At 39.5% G+C, this 13,732-nt stretch overlaps 2 protein-coding genes and 1 non-coding gene across 3 annotated transcripts; all 3 read left to right on the top strand.

Moving 5' to 3' along the window:
- The first annotated feature begins 637 nt into the window (after window positions 1-637).
- Window positions 638-6,377, top strand: eif4a1a (eukaryotic translation initiation factor 4A1A). The gene is made up of 11 exons (XM_043244835.1): window positions 638-704; window positions 2,047-2,095; window positions 2,351-2,483; window positions 2,760-2,899; window positions 3,200-3,368; window positions 3,513-3,622; window positions 3,940-4,083; window positions 4,362-4,499; window positions 4,576-4,665; window positions 4,894-4,973; window positions 5,057-6,377. The coding sequence occupies exons 1-11, from the start codon at window positions 682-684 to the stop codon at window positions 5,199-5,201; spliced, it is 1,221 nt and encodes a 406-aa protein (XP_043100770.1). The 5' UTR covers window positions 638-681; the 3' UTR covers window positions 5,202-6,377.
- Window positions 4,163-4,300, top strand: LOC122349840. Its single transcript, XR_006251533.1, has one exon. It is a non-coding gene; the product is annotated as a small nucleolar RNA SNORD10 (small nucleolar RNA).
- Window positions 6,378-10,110: 3,733 nt separating the features above from the next.
- sox19b (SRY-box transcription factor 19b) lies at window positions 10,111-13,321 on the top strand. The gene is made up of 2 exons (XM_043245207.1): window positions 10,111-11,035; window positions 11,614-13,321. Exons 1-2 carry the CDS (start codon window positions 10,401-10,403, stop codon window positions 11,858-11,860), a joined length of 882 nt encoding a protein of 293 aa, XP_043101142.1. The 5' UTR covers window positions 10,111-10,400; the 3' UTR covers window positions 11,861-13,321.
- Window positions 13,322-13,732: the final 411 nt, after the last annotated feature.

Genomic DNA, 13,732 nt, shown 5'->3' with positions numbered 1-13,732 from the left:
TAAATGACTCACTTGCAACATTTAAGTACAGGAAAACAGCTCTTGTGTAAGAAGGGAAGTGATCTCTTTATTTTCTGGAAGTGAGCACATTAGTGTTTGACATAGTAGCACACACACATACGTATAAAAGAATAATATTATAATTATATAATATATTTTTAAATTCATATACTGTTAGCACTAAAATTGAGGCAAATGGAAACACAAAATCATGTAAAAAAGAAAAAAAAACTTATAAAGGCACGTTAAACAATGAAAGTTCCCTTTTAAAACCCACTATCAAATTGATTCTATCTTGTTACTTTAGGCACATTTCTTTTCAAATATGAATTAACGCAAATTTCAGGGCTGAAAAAAATTACACTTTGTAAATCAATTGTTATGAATTTAGTTATTTTATAATCAAAACACTGGTAATTTTTAAATGGTATATTCTTGAAAACCAAACGTCAAATTTCAAGAAAACTAAACTGGTTTAGCTTCCAGCTAGGATTTTTCATGTGTGACGTCTTTAAACTAGCACTTACACAAGGCGGTGCCAAACGTTTGAGGACCAATAGAAGGTCACGCTGGGCGGGTGTATAATCTGACTGATTGGGACGATATCCAATCAATGAGCTTTGGTTGACGTCACGGTTTAAGTATTTGCGCGTTTCCGCCAGTCTACAGTCCTTTGTAATAATGTCGTCTGAACATGAAGATAGGTAAGATAACGTGTTCGAAGAATAATTTTCCTGTTTGTGTTAATGATACTCGTTTACTTGAAATATTCAGTTAATATCACTGATTTCACGTGATTTATTTGAAAATATTTAATATTTATATTGCATCAGCGATTCAAAAGCTAGCATTTTAAGCTGGTTTGGCACGTTCGTTCGCTCTCTGTTCCCGCCTTGTTAAAATGTCTTAGAAAAGCGCGTTTTCACCGGTTAACGTTAGAGTAGGAAACAATTATCTTATTTTACGTTACATTCGTGATGTTTGTCTTTTAAAAGAGTTTCATAACGTATATGCGATGTTCCGTTAGAATGCCGGTTCTTGTGACGCAACGTGTCTCACGCGCTTGTTCAGTTCCTCGTGTGACCGGCTCGTCCATGCGGCACATGGTCGCTCCCTTCTCCCTGTTTTAAACCGATTACCTACGATTGTTAGACCTATTGCGATGTACTTTTACATAAAAATTCCTTATCTGGGGCCATGTGATAATAAATCTGTATTTTGCTTGTAGATGTAGGCCTAAAATGAGAAAATATGTAGGGCACATGGCCTTTCTTGGGCGAGACAATAGGGTGGTCTGGCGGTGTAGGCCCGAGGCCTATCCTCAGATAGGCCTCTTTTGTAATTAAAATAGTTTATATAAATGATAAACGCTTTAATCAAAAAAGGAAAGTGCCATCTGCGAAAAGATTACGAGTATGGTTAAATTAAACTTTGTCTAGAAAAACGCCGTAATGTGATGGTATAATACAGAGTTGACGCACAAGCTAATTTTATTTGGAATTTTATAAGAGCCTCCATTTAAGATTAAGTTTAGCTATCGACGCGCTAATGTGATTTACTTAGCGGAGCCACGTTGGTAATGGCGCTGAGTGAAAATGGCTGCCTCTTGGTCATTTTACGAGGTTGTGTCAGTGTCTTGTTTGGAGAGAAAAAGGCGTTAGTTTTACATTAAGTATTACAAATGATTAAAATAAAAATCAAAATCGATGTGAATTCCCTCCGTGTAACCCAAAAGAACACGTTGGACAAAAGCCCCGTTTACTTTCATTTTATGCAAAATGATACTATGAAAGTGAATGGTGACTGGGGCTGTCACCATACCCTTTTGTTTCATTAACAACGTCGTGTGTTCGAGCAAGTTTTAGATTTTTCTCAATTCTCAGGCTTTAGACATTTAACACGTGTTTAATACGTGTATGAATGGCTGGCTGTGGGTAATCCCCTACCTAGTAAAGGACTGTAACTCACGTTTAGTCTTAAATTTGTGAAAATTGGCCTTTTTTTCTTTTTTGGTGAAACGAATGTAATGTAAGCTACTCATTTCAGACCCAGAGACAATGGCCCTGAGGGGATGGAGCCAGATGGAGTCATTGAGGTTGGTTACTTATTTTTTCTTTTCTTTTTTTTAAAGCAGTTTTTGTGCATGTAAGAATTTTGTGCATGTCTGTCAATGGCACTGGGTCTTATATCTGTTGGGGGCAAGTCAGGGCCATAAAAGTTAGCTCATATTAGTGAGAGAACACTATTGGCACAGATACAGTTGCTGCTAAAAAAAAAAAAAATTCCCTAAAATTATATTAATAGGAATGTCAAACTGTATGTGTATTTAACATTCATTCTTTTTTTACAGAGCAACTGGAAAGAGATTGTTGATAGTTTTGATGATATGAACCTGCGAGAGGCTCTTCTCAGAGGAATCTATGCTTATGGTTTTGAGAAACCTTCCGCCATTCAGCAGAGAGCAATTCTCCCTTGTATCAAGGGTATGTAAAACTTCATTAGTCTTTGTCTTAATCAGCCAGTTCTGTAATGAAATCGCTTAACACCCTTATATATTGGGCAGGGCGATGTCTGCCAGTGACACCGACCTATATCTAGTAAGGGTAAATGAAATAAAGCCCATATTCATCCCAGTCAACTCGGTGCAGTGAGGCATAGGCTGTTTCATGATATGGGCACAAGTTGCCTTTGTATTGTAACATGTAAACAGTGAAGCTCCTTGTTATATTTTATTTATTTTATAATTTTTGTGGTCCTAGGGTACGATGTCATTGCACAGGCTCAGTCTGGCACAGGAAAGACTGCCACCTTTGCTATTTCCATCCTGCAGCAGATTGATGTGGAGCTGAAGGCTACACAAGCTATGGTGCTGGCTCCTACCAGAGAGCTCGCCCAACAGGTAAGAACTATTGTTATAGCACTCTGTATCCTGCCTTGTTAGAGGTTTAGAAGACCGATTGTGACCTGTTTAAACATGGCCCCTAGAACTTAGTAAGGCTGTGTCTGTCAATGATACAGTCCTATATCTGTTAGGGGCAGAGAAAAAAAAGGCCATATTCATCCCAGTCAACTCAATACAGTGAAAAAAGACTGTTTCATCATATGGGCACAGGTGTATTTGGCAGTGACTTGTAAACACGGGTGGTTCTTCAGATCAAGTTAAATTAAGTTTCTTAACAATTGCTAATGTCTTCCTCAGATTCAGAAGGTGGTACTGGCTCTTGGAGACTACATGGGGGCAACCTGCCATGCCTGCATTGGTGGCACAAATGTCCGTAATGATGTTCAGAAGCTCCAGGCTGATGTGCCCCACATAGTGGTTGGAACCCCTGGCCGTGTGTTTGACATGCTCAACCGCAGATATCTTTGTAAGTGCAGATGGCAATTGCTTATTTCAGTGGTCTCTTATTTGAGTTTTGAATTCTCAACTACCTGCTCTTGTTTTTAAATGACACTAACCTTCTATATGCCAGCGGATTTGGAATGATTTTTTTTTTTTTTTTTTTATAAAGCTCCCAAATATATAAAGATGTTTGCACTGGATGAAGCAGATGAAATGTTAAGCCGTGGTTTCAAGGACCAGATCTATGAGATCTTTCAGAAGTTGGCCACGGATACTCAGGTAAACCTAATCTTCCTCTGCCTTGATTCCCACACCAGAGTTTCCTCTCCTACCAGCTTTGTGCTGTGATGGGTATCATAAACTTTGGTAGAGTAATGTAACTGCTCTCCACATTGATTGGGTTCATAGGTCCCTCTTCATGACTAATAAGCAGGTTACATTTTTTATGGTTTAAGATTTTTTAATTTTTTTACTTTTGCTGTTTAATTTCAAAATGGGTGGAAGTGTCAAGCCATCTTGTCTTTGTCAGAGTACTCCAGTGAGCTAAAATGATCATTATGACTGAAATATTTATTTTTTTGGTGTTCTCTTCCTAGGTGATTCTTTTGTCTGCCACCATGCCTCAGGAGGTGCTGGAGGTGACCACAAAATTCATGAGGGATCCTGTTCGTATCCTAGTTAAGAAGGAAGAGCTGACCCTTGAGGGTATCCGGCAGTTCTACATTAATGTTGAAAAAGAGGTGAGTGGAGAATTCGGGGCTCAGGAAGGGAATATTTAAGCTGTCCAAATTTGAAGTAACTTATTAAAGTTGTAATGCTGTTTTGTGATGATCTCCATGCGTGTCAACTGATCCCAGACTTCCTGCAGTGTTCTGTGTCTGATAAGCGTTTTGCTTAGCTGTGCATTTGAGCCTGTAGGACTCTTGGGAACATGATCTTTACTTTTGGTCTGAAAACAGCACCACCTTGTGGCCAAAGGCTTTTTTTTCTCTTCTTTGCTAATATCCCTCTCTTTCAGGAATGGAAGTTGGATACATTGTGTGATCTTTATGAAACCCTGACCATCACACAGGCTGTGATTTTCATCAACACCCGTCGAAAGGTGGACTGGTTGACTGAGAAAATGCATGCAAGGGACTTCACTGTTTCTGCGCTGGTGAGTGACATTCACGTCATGTGGCATTTATGTACATGTACATTTTTATAAAACTTTATACGCTCTGTCTTTGTAGCACGGTGATATGGAGCAGAAAGAGAGGGATGTCATCATGAAAGAGTTCCGCTCTGGCTCCAGCAGAGTCCTCATCACTACTGACCTGCTGGTAAGCAACCTTTCACCTCTACCCACAGTTTTGAGCTCTCAAACGAATTCTTTCCCTAGCTTTCAGTGCTGTGATGGATATCAAATAGTTTGGGAGACTATTCTGCTTTCCACAGTGCCGAGTCCCTTACCGCAGTTGACATTTCATACCAAATCAGTCCTTCCAAATATCCTTGTTGGCTGTTCTTGTTTGAATCTGTAAGAGAAATTTATATTTTTTTGACTTCAGGCAAGAGGCATTGATGTGCAGCAGGTTTCTCTGGTTATCAACTATGACCTTCCAACCAACAGAGAAAACTACATCCACCGGTAATTCAGCAAAGCACTTTGTGCGTTTTGTCTGATTTGTGAAATTCTGGCTGTTGTTTAATGGCAGTGCTTTATTTGAATAGAATTGGACGTGGTGGCCGTTTTGGTAGAAAGGGCGTCGCTATCAACATGATCACTGAAGATGACAAGCGTACACTCCGAGACATCGAGACCTTCTACAATACAACTGTGGAGGAAATGCCCATGAACGTTGCTGATCTTATCTAAGACCCCAGCCTTTTTTTTTTGTTTTGTTTTTTTCTCCTCCCCCTTCCCTCTTTAGTCTCATTCCAACCCACATCCCTTTTCACACAACTCCCTCACAAATCAAGTACTGTTAATTCTGAGGGTGTTTTTTTTTTTCTTCAGAAATCCAGTATGTCTGCCACATCACTCAATTATTCAGAATGAATACTCAATATTCCTAAGGCTCATTTAATCTTGCCCTTTTTTGAGTGGTGCCATCTACTGATCAAGAGGAGGCATTGCAGGGCTTATTTGCATGTATGGTGTAAATGTTAATGCACTGACTGGCATATGGATTGAAGACATGCCCTGCTTTTCTTGATAGTGTTGGTTAAACCATTTTTGAGATGTGACTGTTTACAATGGATTTTTTTTTTTTTTGTAAAACAGGGCAATGGATGTAAAATACAGAATTATTCATGTGTTTTATATGGAGGACTTGGGCTCTTATTCCAAATCTTCACCGCTACCTTCCTTTTTAACAGAAGCATCCGTGTGCTGTAAGTTCTGCTTGAGAGGGGAAAAAAAAAAGATGCTTTAGTCCTAAAGGAAGCTGGATTGTGAAAGCAAACCAGATTGTAAAATTGCATAATGTGGTCAAGTCATTTTTCTCCTGGTCCAATTGTTCTGTTACATCTCTTGTGTTGTCCTGTGTGCGTGGTTGTAGCTTTTTCTTTTTTTTTTTTTTTTTTTTTTTTTTTTTTTTTGTGTAAATAGGCTTTACTCTGGCGGGATGGGTGACTGAAGGCATTAGAAATGAATTTGGCATGATTGGTATGGCTGGTTAACAACCCACCATTGTATTGCCTCATTTTCTCTGCATCAAAGTCCTATTGAGGAGTGTTGCTCCTACAACCTACCTCACCAAACTGTGTTGGATGGGTCTAAATATGTAAAGGACCAAACTGCAGTAGTAGAGTATATAGAGATCATTATGTCTTCGTATTGTTCAAAAAATGCCTGTCTTTTGTTGGGTGGGTTTGGATGTGGGGTTTACATTGGTCAGTGCTATTTTTTTAAACAAATTTATTACAAATGTGATAATTATTAACCTTTTTGAGACAGAAGCCATGTATTAAATCTTTTCTACATTGGACTCTGTATAGTATTTATTTTAATGGTCTGAAATAAAGGTATTTCCCATTTTTAACATGCTAAGATGACTTACTCGTTCATTGAGTTTAATACTAAGACACTGGTTTCATTTTGTAATGAGTATGTGAAGTGTCAAAGCAATTTTTTTCAATCCAGGTTTTTCAAAGCTCAGTGGTTTATACATTTTGTCTGCTTATCCATATTTCAAACTCTCATTCAAATGGTATTTGATCAGATGTACGGTTAGGTGACTGGTATATTAACAGCTTAACAAGTGGTATCTACCGTGAAGATGATGGGAATTACAATTGTCAGTTGCTGATTGGTGGATGCTCTGCAGGCAATGGCCTCAGAATCGGTCAACAAATTTAAAAACATCACACATAGTCCACAATAAATCAGTCATAAAACCATATAGATTTGTCATACTAATAAACTTGATGTTTCAAGTGCACAATAACCATGTTAATATATAAAGTCTTAATTGCAACTGTTAACTGAATCTTGTCTGTCCCACAGCCAGCCACATTTTAACAATTCATTATCACAAAGATTAGTTGCATCTAAATATGCAAATGTAATTTTAAATTATCAAATTAAATATTTAAATACAGTGCAAAATTTTTTTATATTTTTCCTCCAGTGTATTTGCGCTTTGTTCAGTAAGTAAATGCTACATTATTCTATCATTATGCTAAATCTGAAGCCCGCTTTACTGTGAAGAGCTACTGAGAGAAGCACCTCTAGAACCGAGGTCAGTTCTGAGCATGTCCACATGAGGGCAGATCTATACACCATCTGTATCCACGGGAAGAAAGCAGCTTTCAGCTGTGCCACAAACCCGGCGCGCATACCAATCAGACTGGACCTGTCATTCCAGTACATGAGGATGTATTAGGAAATGTTCTATTCACACATATGCAAGCCAGTAGTTATCCAAACTCTCAGAAGGCCTGTGTCATTACAATTCCACGGCTGCAACTTTTGATCACTTCAGCGAGATCGCTCCACCAACATCCCCTGACATAATGCGTGGGCCCTCATTCACCTGTCCATCACGCAAACACTATGTTAATTCCCGCATCGTGTACCCCTGTCCCACGTCCCCTTCATTCAATTCATTGTACCAATCCCCTCTCTTTCCTGCCCTTTTATGCCCACAGTCTTCTTTTCCGACATTCTTCCTCCTATCACAGCCCTCCGTCGGAGGCATAACAACCTCTCGGAGGGCTATACACCTTATGAGAAATGTTTTGATTATGTGAGCTCAGTGTAGGTGGCCCTCCGAACACTTTCACTGTCTGCATGGTAACCCCCCCCCCGCCACTTCCCCCTCTCCCCCTGCTGGGCGCATGATTGTGGGCTCAGGGATTATGCGAGCAGGAGGCTCGTAAAGGGCCTGCCAGGGTCTTTCTGTGCAGTGACGGATGGCTAGGAGACTGAAGCCTCCATTTACATAAGAAGGGAGAGAATAGAGGCCCCATTCACTCGGTCTGTCAGGGAGGACTCAGGGACAAACTGCACTCTCTCCAAGCTGCCCTCTTCCCCTCTCAGTCTCTCTTTTCTTCTTTATCTTTGCCATTCTCCCTTCTCCTCAAGCTTTTCCTCATCCGTCCTCCTTTCTTTGGGCCATTGTAATTTATTGTGAACTCAGTCTCTTCATTTTAAGGCCACTTAATTTTTTGTTCTTTTACTCTATTGGGTTTCCTAATTCAAATCAAAATGTCATATTTGCCCCAATGAATTACATAGCGTTTAGATTTTCATTGTTCACAGATTAAAACAACTATAATATAAACTTCAGAGGATATTTAAAATGCTTGAGTTCAAACATTGTTAAAACAACAGTAGAAACTATTTACTTTTTTTTTTCTCCCAATAGAATGCTATTAAAATACTATATATCACTGTTCAAAATAGGGGTGATTCAATTTACCTTACTATTTTCAAATAAATAAATTAATAAATAATCAGGATGCTTATTTGTTTCTAATGAAATGTCTTTATTTTTCTAATGAACTAAATATTCTCGGAATATTCTGCTGATTATTTTAGAAATTATAAAAGAATTATGTTAAAGGTTTATAAAATTTAAAATATAGAATTAATCAAACACCTAATAAACATCAGATTGATTATTACAATAATAATAATATTAATTAAAAACTTTAATGTATAATTTGTATTTTAGAAATGATTAAAAATTTGTGTTACAGTTTATGTAACCAATATGTAATTAATTAACTGTAATTCAATTCACAATTCATACACTGCATTCATAAATACTATGAGAATTGTAGTCATTAAAAATAGTCGCTTATTAGAAAACTACAGATAGCTTCATTTTAAAATGTACAGTTCAGGTAGGAAATGTATCAGAAAAACTCAAAGGAAGAACAAATTAGCGAAAAGCAGTCTAGACGCAGTATTTATTTAGTTCTGTCAGAGAATTCGTGTTGATTCTCTCTTGCAGGTTGATTCAGGTAGCCGTGTTTGAGCAGCTTAGAGCCCAGCTGAATGGGTGGTTATCTTTTGTGTGCGCTTTGGAAAAACAACTGTGTTGTAACTTGTTTTGGACATACATATTCAAACCCATGAAAACACTGGTTTTAAAAAGCAATACAATAGTCATAGAGAGGCATGTGAAGCACATGTGTATGCAAACACGAGGGCTTTGAACGACCCGTGTTTGTGAGCAGGGGCCACACTTAACATTTCCGAGAAACCCTCTGAGCTGTCTCAGTGCTCTCGCTAACCAAGTGGGACAAAGAAAGCGGATGGCAGAACGAGCTGGACACTCTCCATAAGAGGTTTTCTGTTTGGCCAAAATGTTTTTTTTTGGATATGGCTGTATAAGAATGAAGCCCCACAATTTGTGGTTTGATTGGCATAAAGGCGTAACTGTCAGTCACGAACAGAGGCCGCTCACATGGTTCACAAAGCACCTGCAAACTCACAAGCACTCACACCTGTGTCTACAAAAAAAAAGAGAGAAAGAAACAACGTAAAGCTTTGCACCCACACCTTTTCTCAAGCAATTACAAACACTGAAAATCCCACACCTATAGAAAGTCACATGTCATAAATTGCCATCAAAAGGCAGTAAGAGCACATTGCTGTTTGAAGACTTGAAAACAAGTATCTAATTATATATTGCGTGTACCATAAAAAAGGTGCGTAAATTTACAGAGAAAACATGCAAAGCTCACACGATTTAAAAACAACAACAATGTACACTGTATGTAATGACTATTTTTTTTTTTATTTTATTATATCGTATTGCTACTGATAGTTAAAAAAAATATACAAGTTTAACTTTTTTGTTTTGCGCTGCTAGGTTTCGCTCACAGTTTCTCAGGTCAGTCTTTTTCCCATGACCCCAGGGTGACAGGGTTAAGAACTAACAATGGGAGACACAGAAAGAGTAAAGGTGTAAAGTGAAACTGATTAAGTCATAGAAAGTGACTCAGAGAAAGCAGGTCCAAAGTAACGAATTTGCGTGTGCTTCTTTTAAAAACTGGGTAATTTTAAAGTGCACTAAAATGCTCCGTGAGCATAATCTTCTAAAATATGTAACAGTTACTAGTAAGAGATAATTACTGTCTTTAAACAGCAAAATAAGCCTCGATTTCGTTCTTTGCGTGCCGCTTACCTCTTGTAACAAGTGATCTGCTGCGTAAAACACCACACCCCTGCAATTGTTATGCAAATGAGCAAAGGCTTGGGTTGAGCGCTGATTGGTCAGACGAGGAATAGAATTATACAATTGGTTCAACGTGGACGGCAAACTATTGCGGCTCAACAAGTGGCTTGTGGATAGAGTTGAACTGAGTTTAGCCAGGCAAACAGCTGTGATTGAAACGCTTTTCGCGCCTTTTTGCTTTATTTTGTTTTTAAAACTTGTACCGAGTGTTTTGATTCATCGTTCAGTTCTTTTTTCACCGCCGCGTTTGATTTGGCCAGACAATCCCGGCTGTAAAGAGACTTCACCTGCGCCGGATTTGTTTGACTTGATTAGGTTCGCTTGGACACTTTTAATTGGCTGCTTTACGCACTGCGCGATTGAAACTCACGGTGTGCGGTGGCATGATGTACAGCATGATGGAGCACGAACTGAAGACCGCGGGTCAACCTCATCCCCACCAGACCAGTCCAGGGATGTCTCCTCCGGTCAGCGGGGTTGGAAGTGCGCACCACGCATCAAAAACCTCTTGTCCACCCGGCGGGGACCCCATGGACAAAGTGAAGCGCCCCATGAATGCGTTTATGGTGTGGTCCCGGGGTCAGCGGAGGAAAATGGCACAGGAGAACCCCAAAATGCACAACTCGGAGATAAGCAAACGTCTCGGGGCGGAGTGGAAACTTTTAACGGACACCGAGAAGCGGCCGTTCATCGACGAGGCCAAACGGTTGCGGGCAGTGCACATGAAGGAATACCCCGACTACAAATACAAACCTCGGCGCAAGACCAAAGCCCTCATGAAGAAGGACAACCCCATCGGTAAATACCCTCTCGCGGCCGGCAACCTGTTGGCATCAGCCGTGGCACAGGGACAAGGCGGGAGCCCGAGGATGGACGGCTATGGCTGGGGTCACACCGCTGGTTATATGGGAATGCAGGGTGAAGCACTCGGATACCCGCAACAACTGCACCGATACGACCTGTCAGCTCTCCAGTACCCGCCGGCACAGACCTACATGAACGGCGCCAGCTCTTACAGGTTTGTTATTGTTTATAGACTTATTAATTTAGTTAAGTTTACTGCGTCTTGACAAAATGCGTGTGTACGGGGCGAACGCGCACAAAAATGCGAGTAACCGGTTTGCATTTTATTATGCGTAACGAGTGCTATTTTACAATAGTAAAATTTTAAATTTGCTTCATCAAACATAATGGAAATTCTAGAATTGTAAAAGTGCTTGTTTAGCTAAAGAAAGTTTGCCCCCAACCCCCAGACTTAAGGTTTTTGTGCTGAATGGGCTCAACTCCCCAAAACCGTGCGCCTGTTCGCTACACATTTTATATCGTTATAAACGCGCATTTAGGCTATTCGTGAGCTGTTTATGTATTAACTTTAATCATGTATTTACACTTGTTTACTATTTGCCTATAAATTTTTCTTGGAGTCACCACAGCTAAGCTGGCTTAACCTGTATAGACCTGTTATTTGCTTGTCAGCATTACTGGGAACAAATGCAGAGGCGTTTTATGTGTGGAACGATACAAATTCTCCATGCTGCTGCTGCTGTCTCATCTCCTGATGATTTTTGTCTTTTTTTTTTTTTTTTCTGTCTACAGCCAAATGTCATATAGTAGCAGCCCTCAGCAGCCCAGTCCAGTGATGTCTATGGTTAAACCGGAACCTCTGTCCCATTCACCTACTGGAGTACCAAACCACCACCGTGGGGCTTTCCAAGGGGACCTGAGGGACATGATTAGCATGTACATTCCAGGTGGCGATACCAGCGATACGGCAAACCAGAGGGCCTACCCTGGTGTCCAACAGCACTATCTTGGTGGAACTGTTCCCCTCACTCATATCTGAAGTTTAGGGAATGATCCCTGAACTCCTATTAGCTGGACCCTTATTGGGACCGTAGTGCCACACATAGACTGTATGGATTATCGAACACTTCTGATTGTTTACTACCTCCTTGCTTTGAATGATCTGAAGATGTCTGTTGAACGTGTATAGAGAATTTAGCCTTTTCAGTCTTGTTTCCTGTCTTTGCAGCTATCATGTCTTGACCAGGTGTAAATTCCTGTCACTTTAAGGTTGTCAGCTCATTTCTCTATTCTGTATTCTAGCACAGCCATCCTCTTTGTTGCTAAGACTTTTTTAGCTTTTTGTGCTCTGTGCAATGTTTAGAACATGCATTGTTCATGCAGCAGTGGGCAATCATGATCCACAAGTTAATTGGTCTACAAGCAGTGCCGCATTTTGGGAACTCCAAAAAACAGGTCAGGTAATAATGATTTTAACAGTGGTGACCTTGAGTGCATTTTTAATTTCTTTGCCCAAACTAGCTCAGCACATGCAATAACAATGTGATGGGTGAAGTTGACCTAAGTGTCTCTTTAAATCTGGGTATTGATATCCAGTGTTTTTGGACAATCTCAGGGCTTTCTTGAAGTGACAGCATAGATCGGCTGTGACATTGCCTCATCTAATTAGAAGTCCTTGAAACTGTTACCCAAATTGTTATGGAGAGGAGGGGGGAAAAGTAACTTGTCACTATCCGCTTTGTTTTCCTACTTTTTAAATAACCGCTGTAAATTCATAGGTACCATACCAGTGTGCATGTTTGTGAACCTAACTTTTTTTTTTTTTTTTTTTTTTTTTTTTTTGTGTAGTCTAAGGAAATTGCACTCCTGTAAATTGGTCGATTTCAGGCATCTTTACAGGTTGCTAAATGTCTTTTTATCTATTCCAGCATTTCCCTCTTATGGGTCAAACTCGAATGCACTGATCTTTGCTATCAGTCAATGCACTTCGTTAGACTAGGAGGTTATAGACCTGATCACCTGGTCTTTCTCATTGTACCACAGCATTAAGTTTGCTTTTGCCATTACAGTATGGTTGACCAGTGAGTTCAGTGAACTTGACTGAAATGTTCTTTTTGGGCAGAGTTTTTTTTTTTTTTTTTTTTTTCCTCCTTCCCCACAGTGACCTGGTCCTTTTTGTCAACAAAATGCAAAGTTATGTCAAGGTCTTGAGACTTGTTTTGAACTCAAACTGTGTGTAGGCATTGTCAGATGCAAGTCAGTCTGACTCATTGTTGCCACAAAGCTTGGTCAGTTAGTTACTAATGTTTTGGTTAATTTAAATGGTGATTTAAGCACAATGAAAAAAGTTTACATTGCCATTGAAGTGAGTGTGCAGCTTGCTGTTAAATTTTAAAAATGGTTTTAATTTTGGTTGTAAATACCTTTTTTGTACAGTGTATATTGTTTTTTTTTTGTTTTCTGGCTCTTATAAGGGCCATTTTTACAGAATAAATGACAATACAACACAACATCTTGCCTGAAGTTGACTCTCTCTTTAATACACGTTGTAAATTGAAGTGTGGTTTTTGTAACTTCCGAGCTGCTTGCTACTAGAACTATGTAGGCCTACCCATTGTCAGTCTTTCTTTGGGTGATCATCACACAACAAGAGTAGTTACCAGTCCCAATGGCGAACAAAGGAATTTACTGTTTGCAGTCAGCTATGGTCCATTTAGTATGAGTGAAAGTGTCTGATAACTAAAAATGATTTGTCACTGGTGGCTTTGGAGAGGGGACCTGCTTCATGTGGAAAAAAAAAAAAACAACTTTAAAAAAACCTAATTGTGAAATGCATCATCTGGCCAGTAATCCTTAAATCCTTAGTTGCCTACCTCACATTTATTAACTTCATGTGTTCATGAAGATTTCA

This window comes from Puntigrus tetrazona, chromosome 7 (assembly GCF_018831695.1).
Source record: "Puntigrus tetrazona isolate hp1 chromosome 7, ASM1883169v1, whole genome shotgun sequence".
Classification (NCBI taxonomy): Eukaryota; Metazoa; Chordata; class Actinopteri; order Cypriniformes; family Cyprinidae; genus Puntigrus; species Puntigrus tetrazona.
Note: the sequence above shows the minus strand (reverse complement) of the source record. Positions and strands in the feature narration are given on the sequence as shown.

What these genes read in the sequence shown, in the direction of transcription:
- eif4a1a (XM_043244835.1), top strand. Translation starts at nt 682, where the DNA reads ATGTCGTCTGAACATGAAGATAG. An exon ending in GCTCAACCGCAGATATCTTT is followed by an intron (nt 3,369 to 3,512) that starts GTAAGTGCAGAT and finishes TTTTTTATAAAG; the next exon opens with CTCCCAAATATATAAAGATG. An exon ending in AGAGAAAACTACATCCACCG is followed by an intron (nt 4,974 to 5,056) that starts GTAATTCAGCAA and finishes TTATTTGAATAG; the next exon opens with AATTGGACGTGGTGGCCGTT.
- sox19b (XM_043245207.1), top strand. Translation starts at nt 10,401, where the DNA reads ATGATGTACAGCATGATGGAGCACGAACTGAAGACCGCGGGTCAACCT. An exon ending in AACGGCGCCAGCTCTTACAG is followed by an intron (nt 11,036 to 11,613) that starts GTTTGTTATTGT and finishes TTCTGTCTACAG; the next exon opens with CCAAATGTCATATAGTAGCA.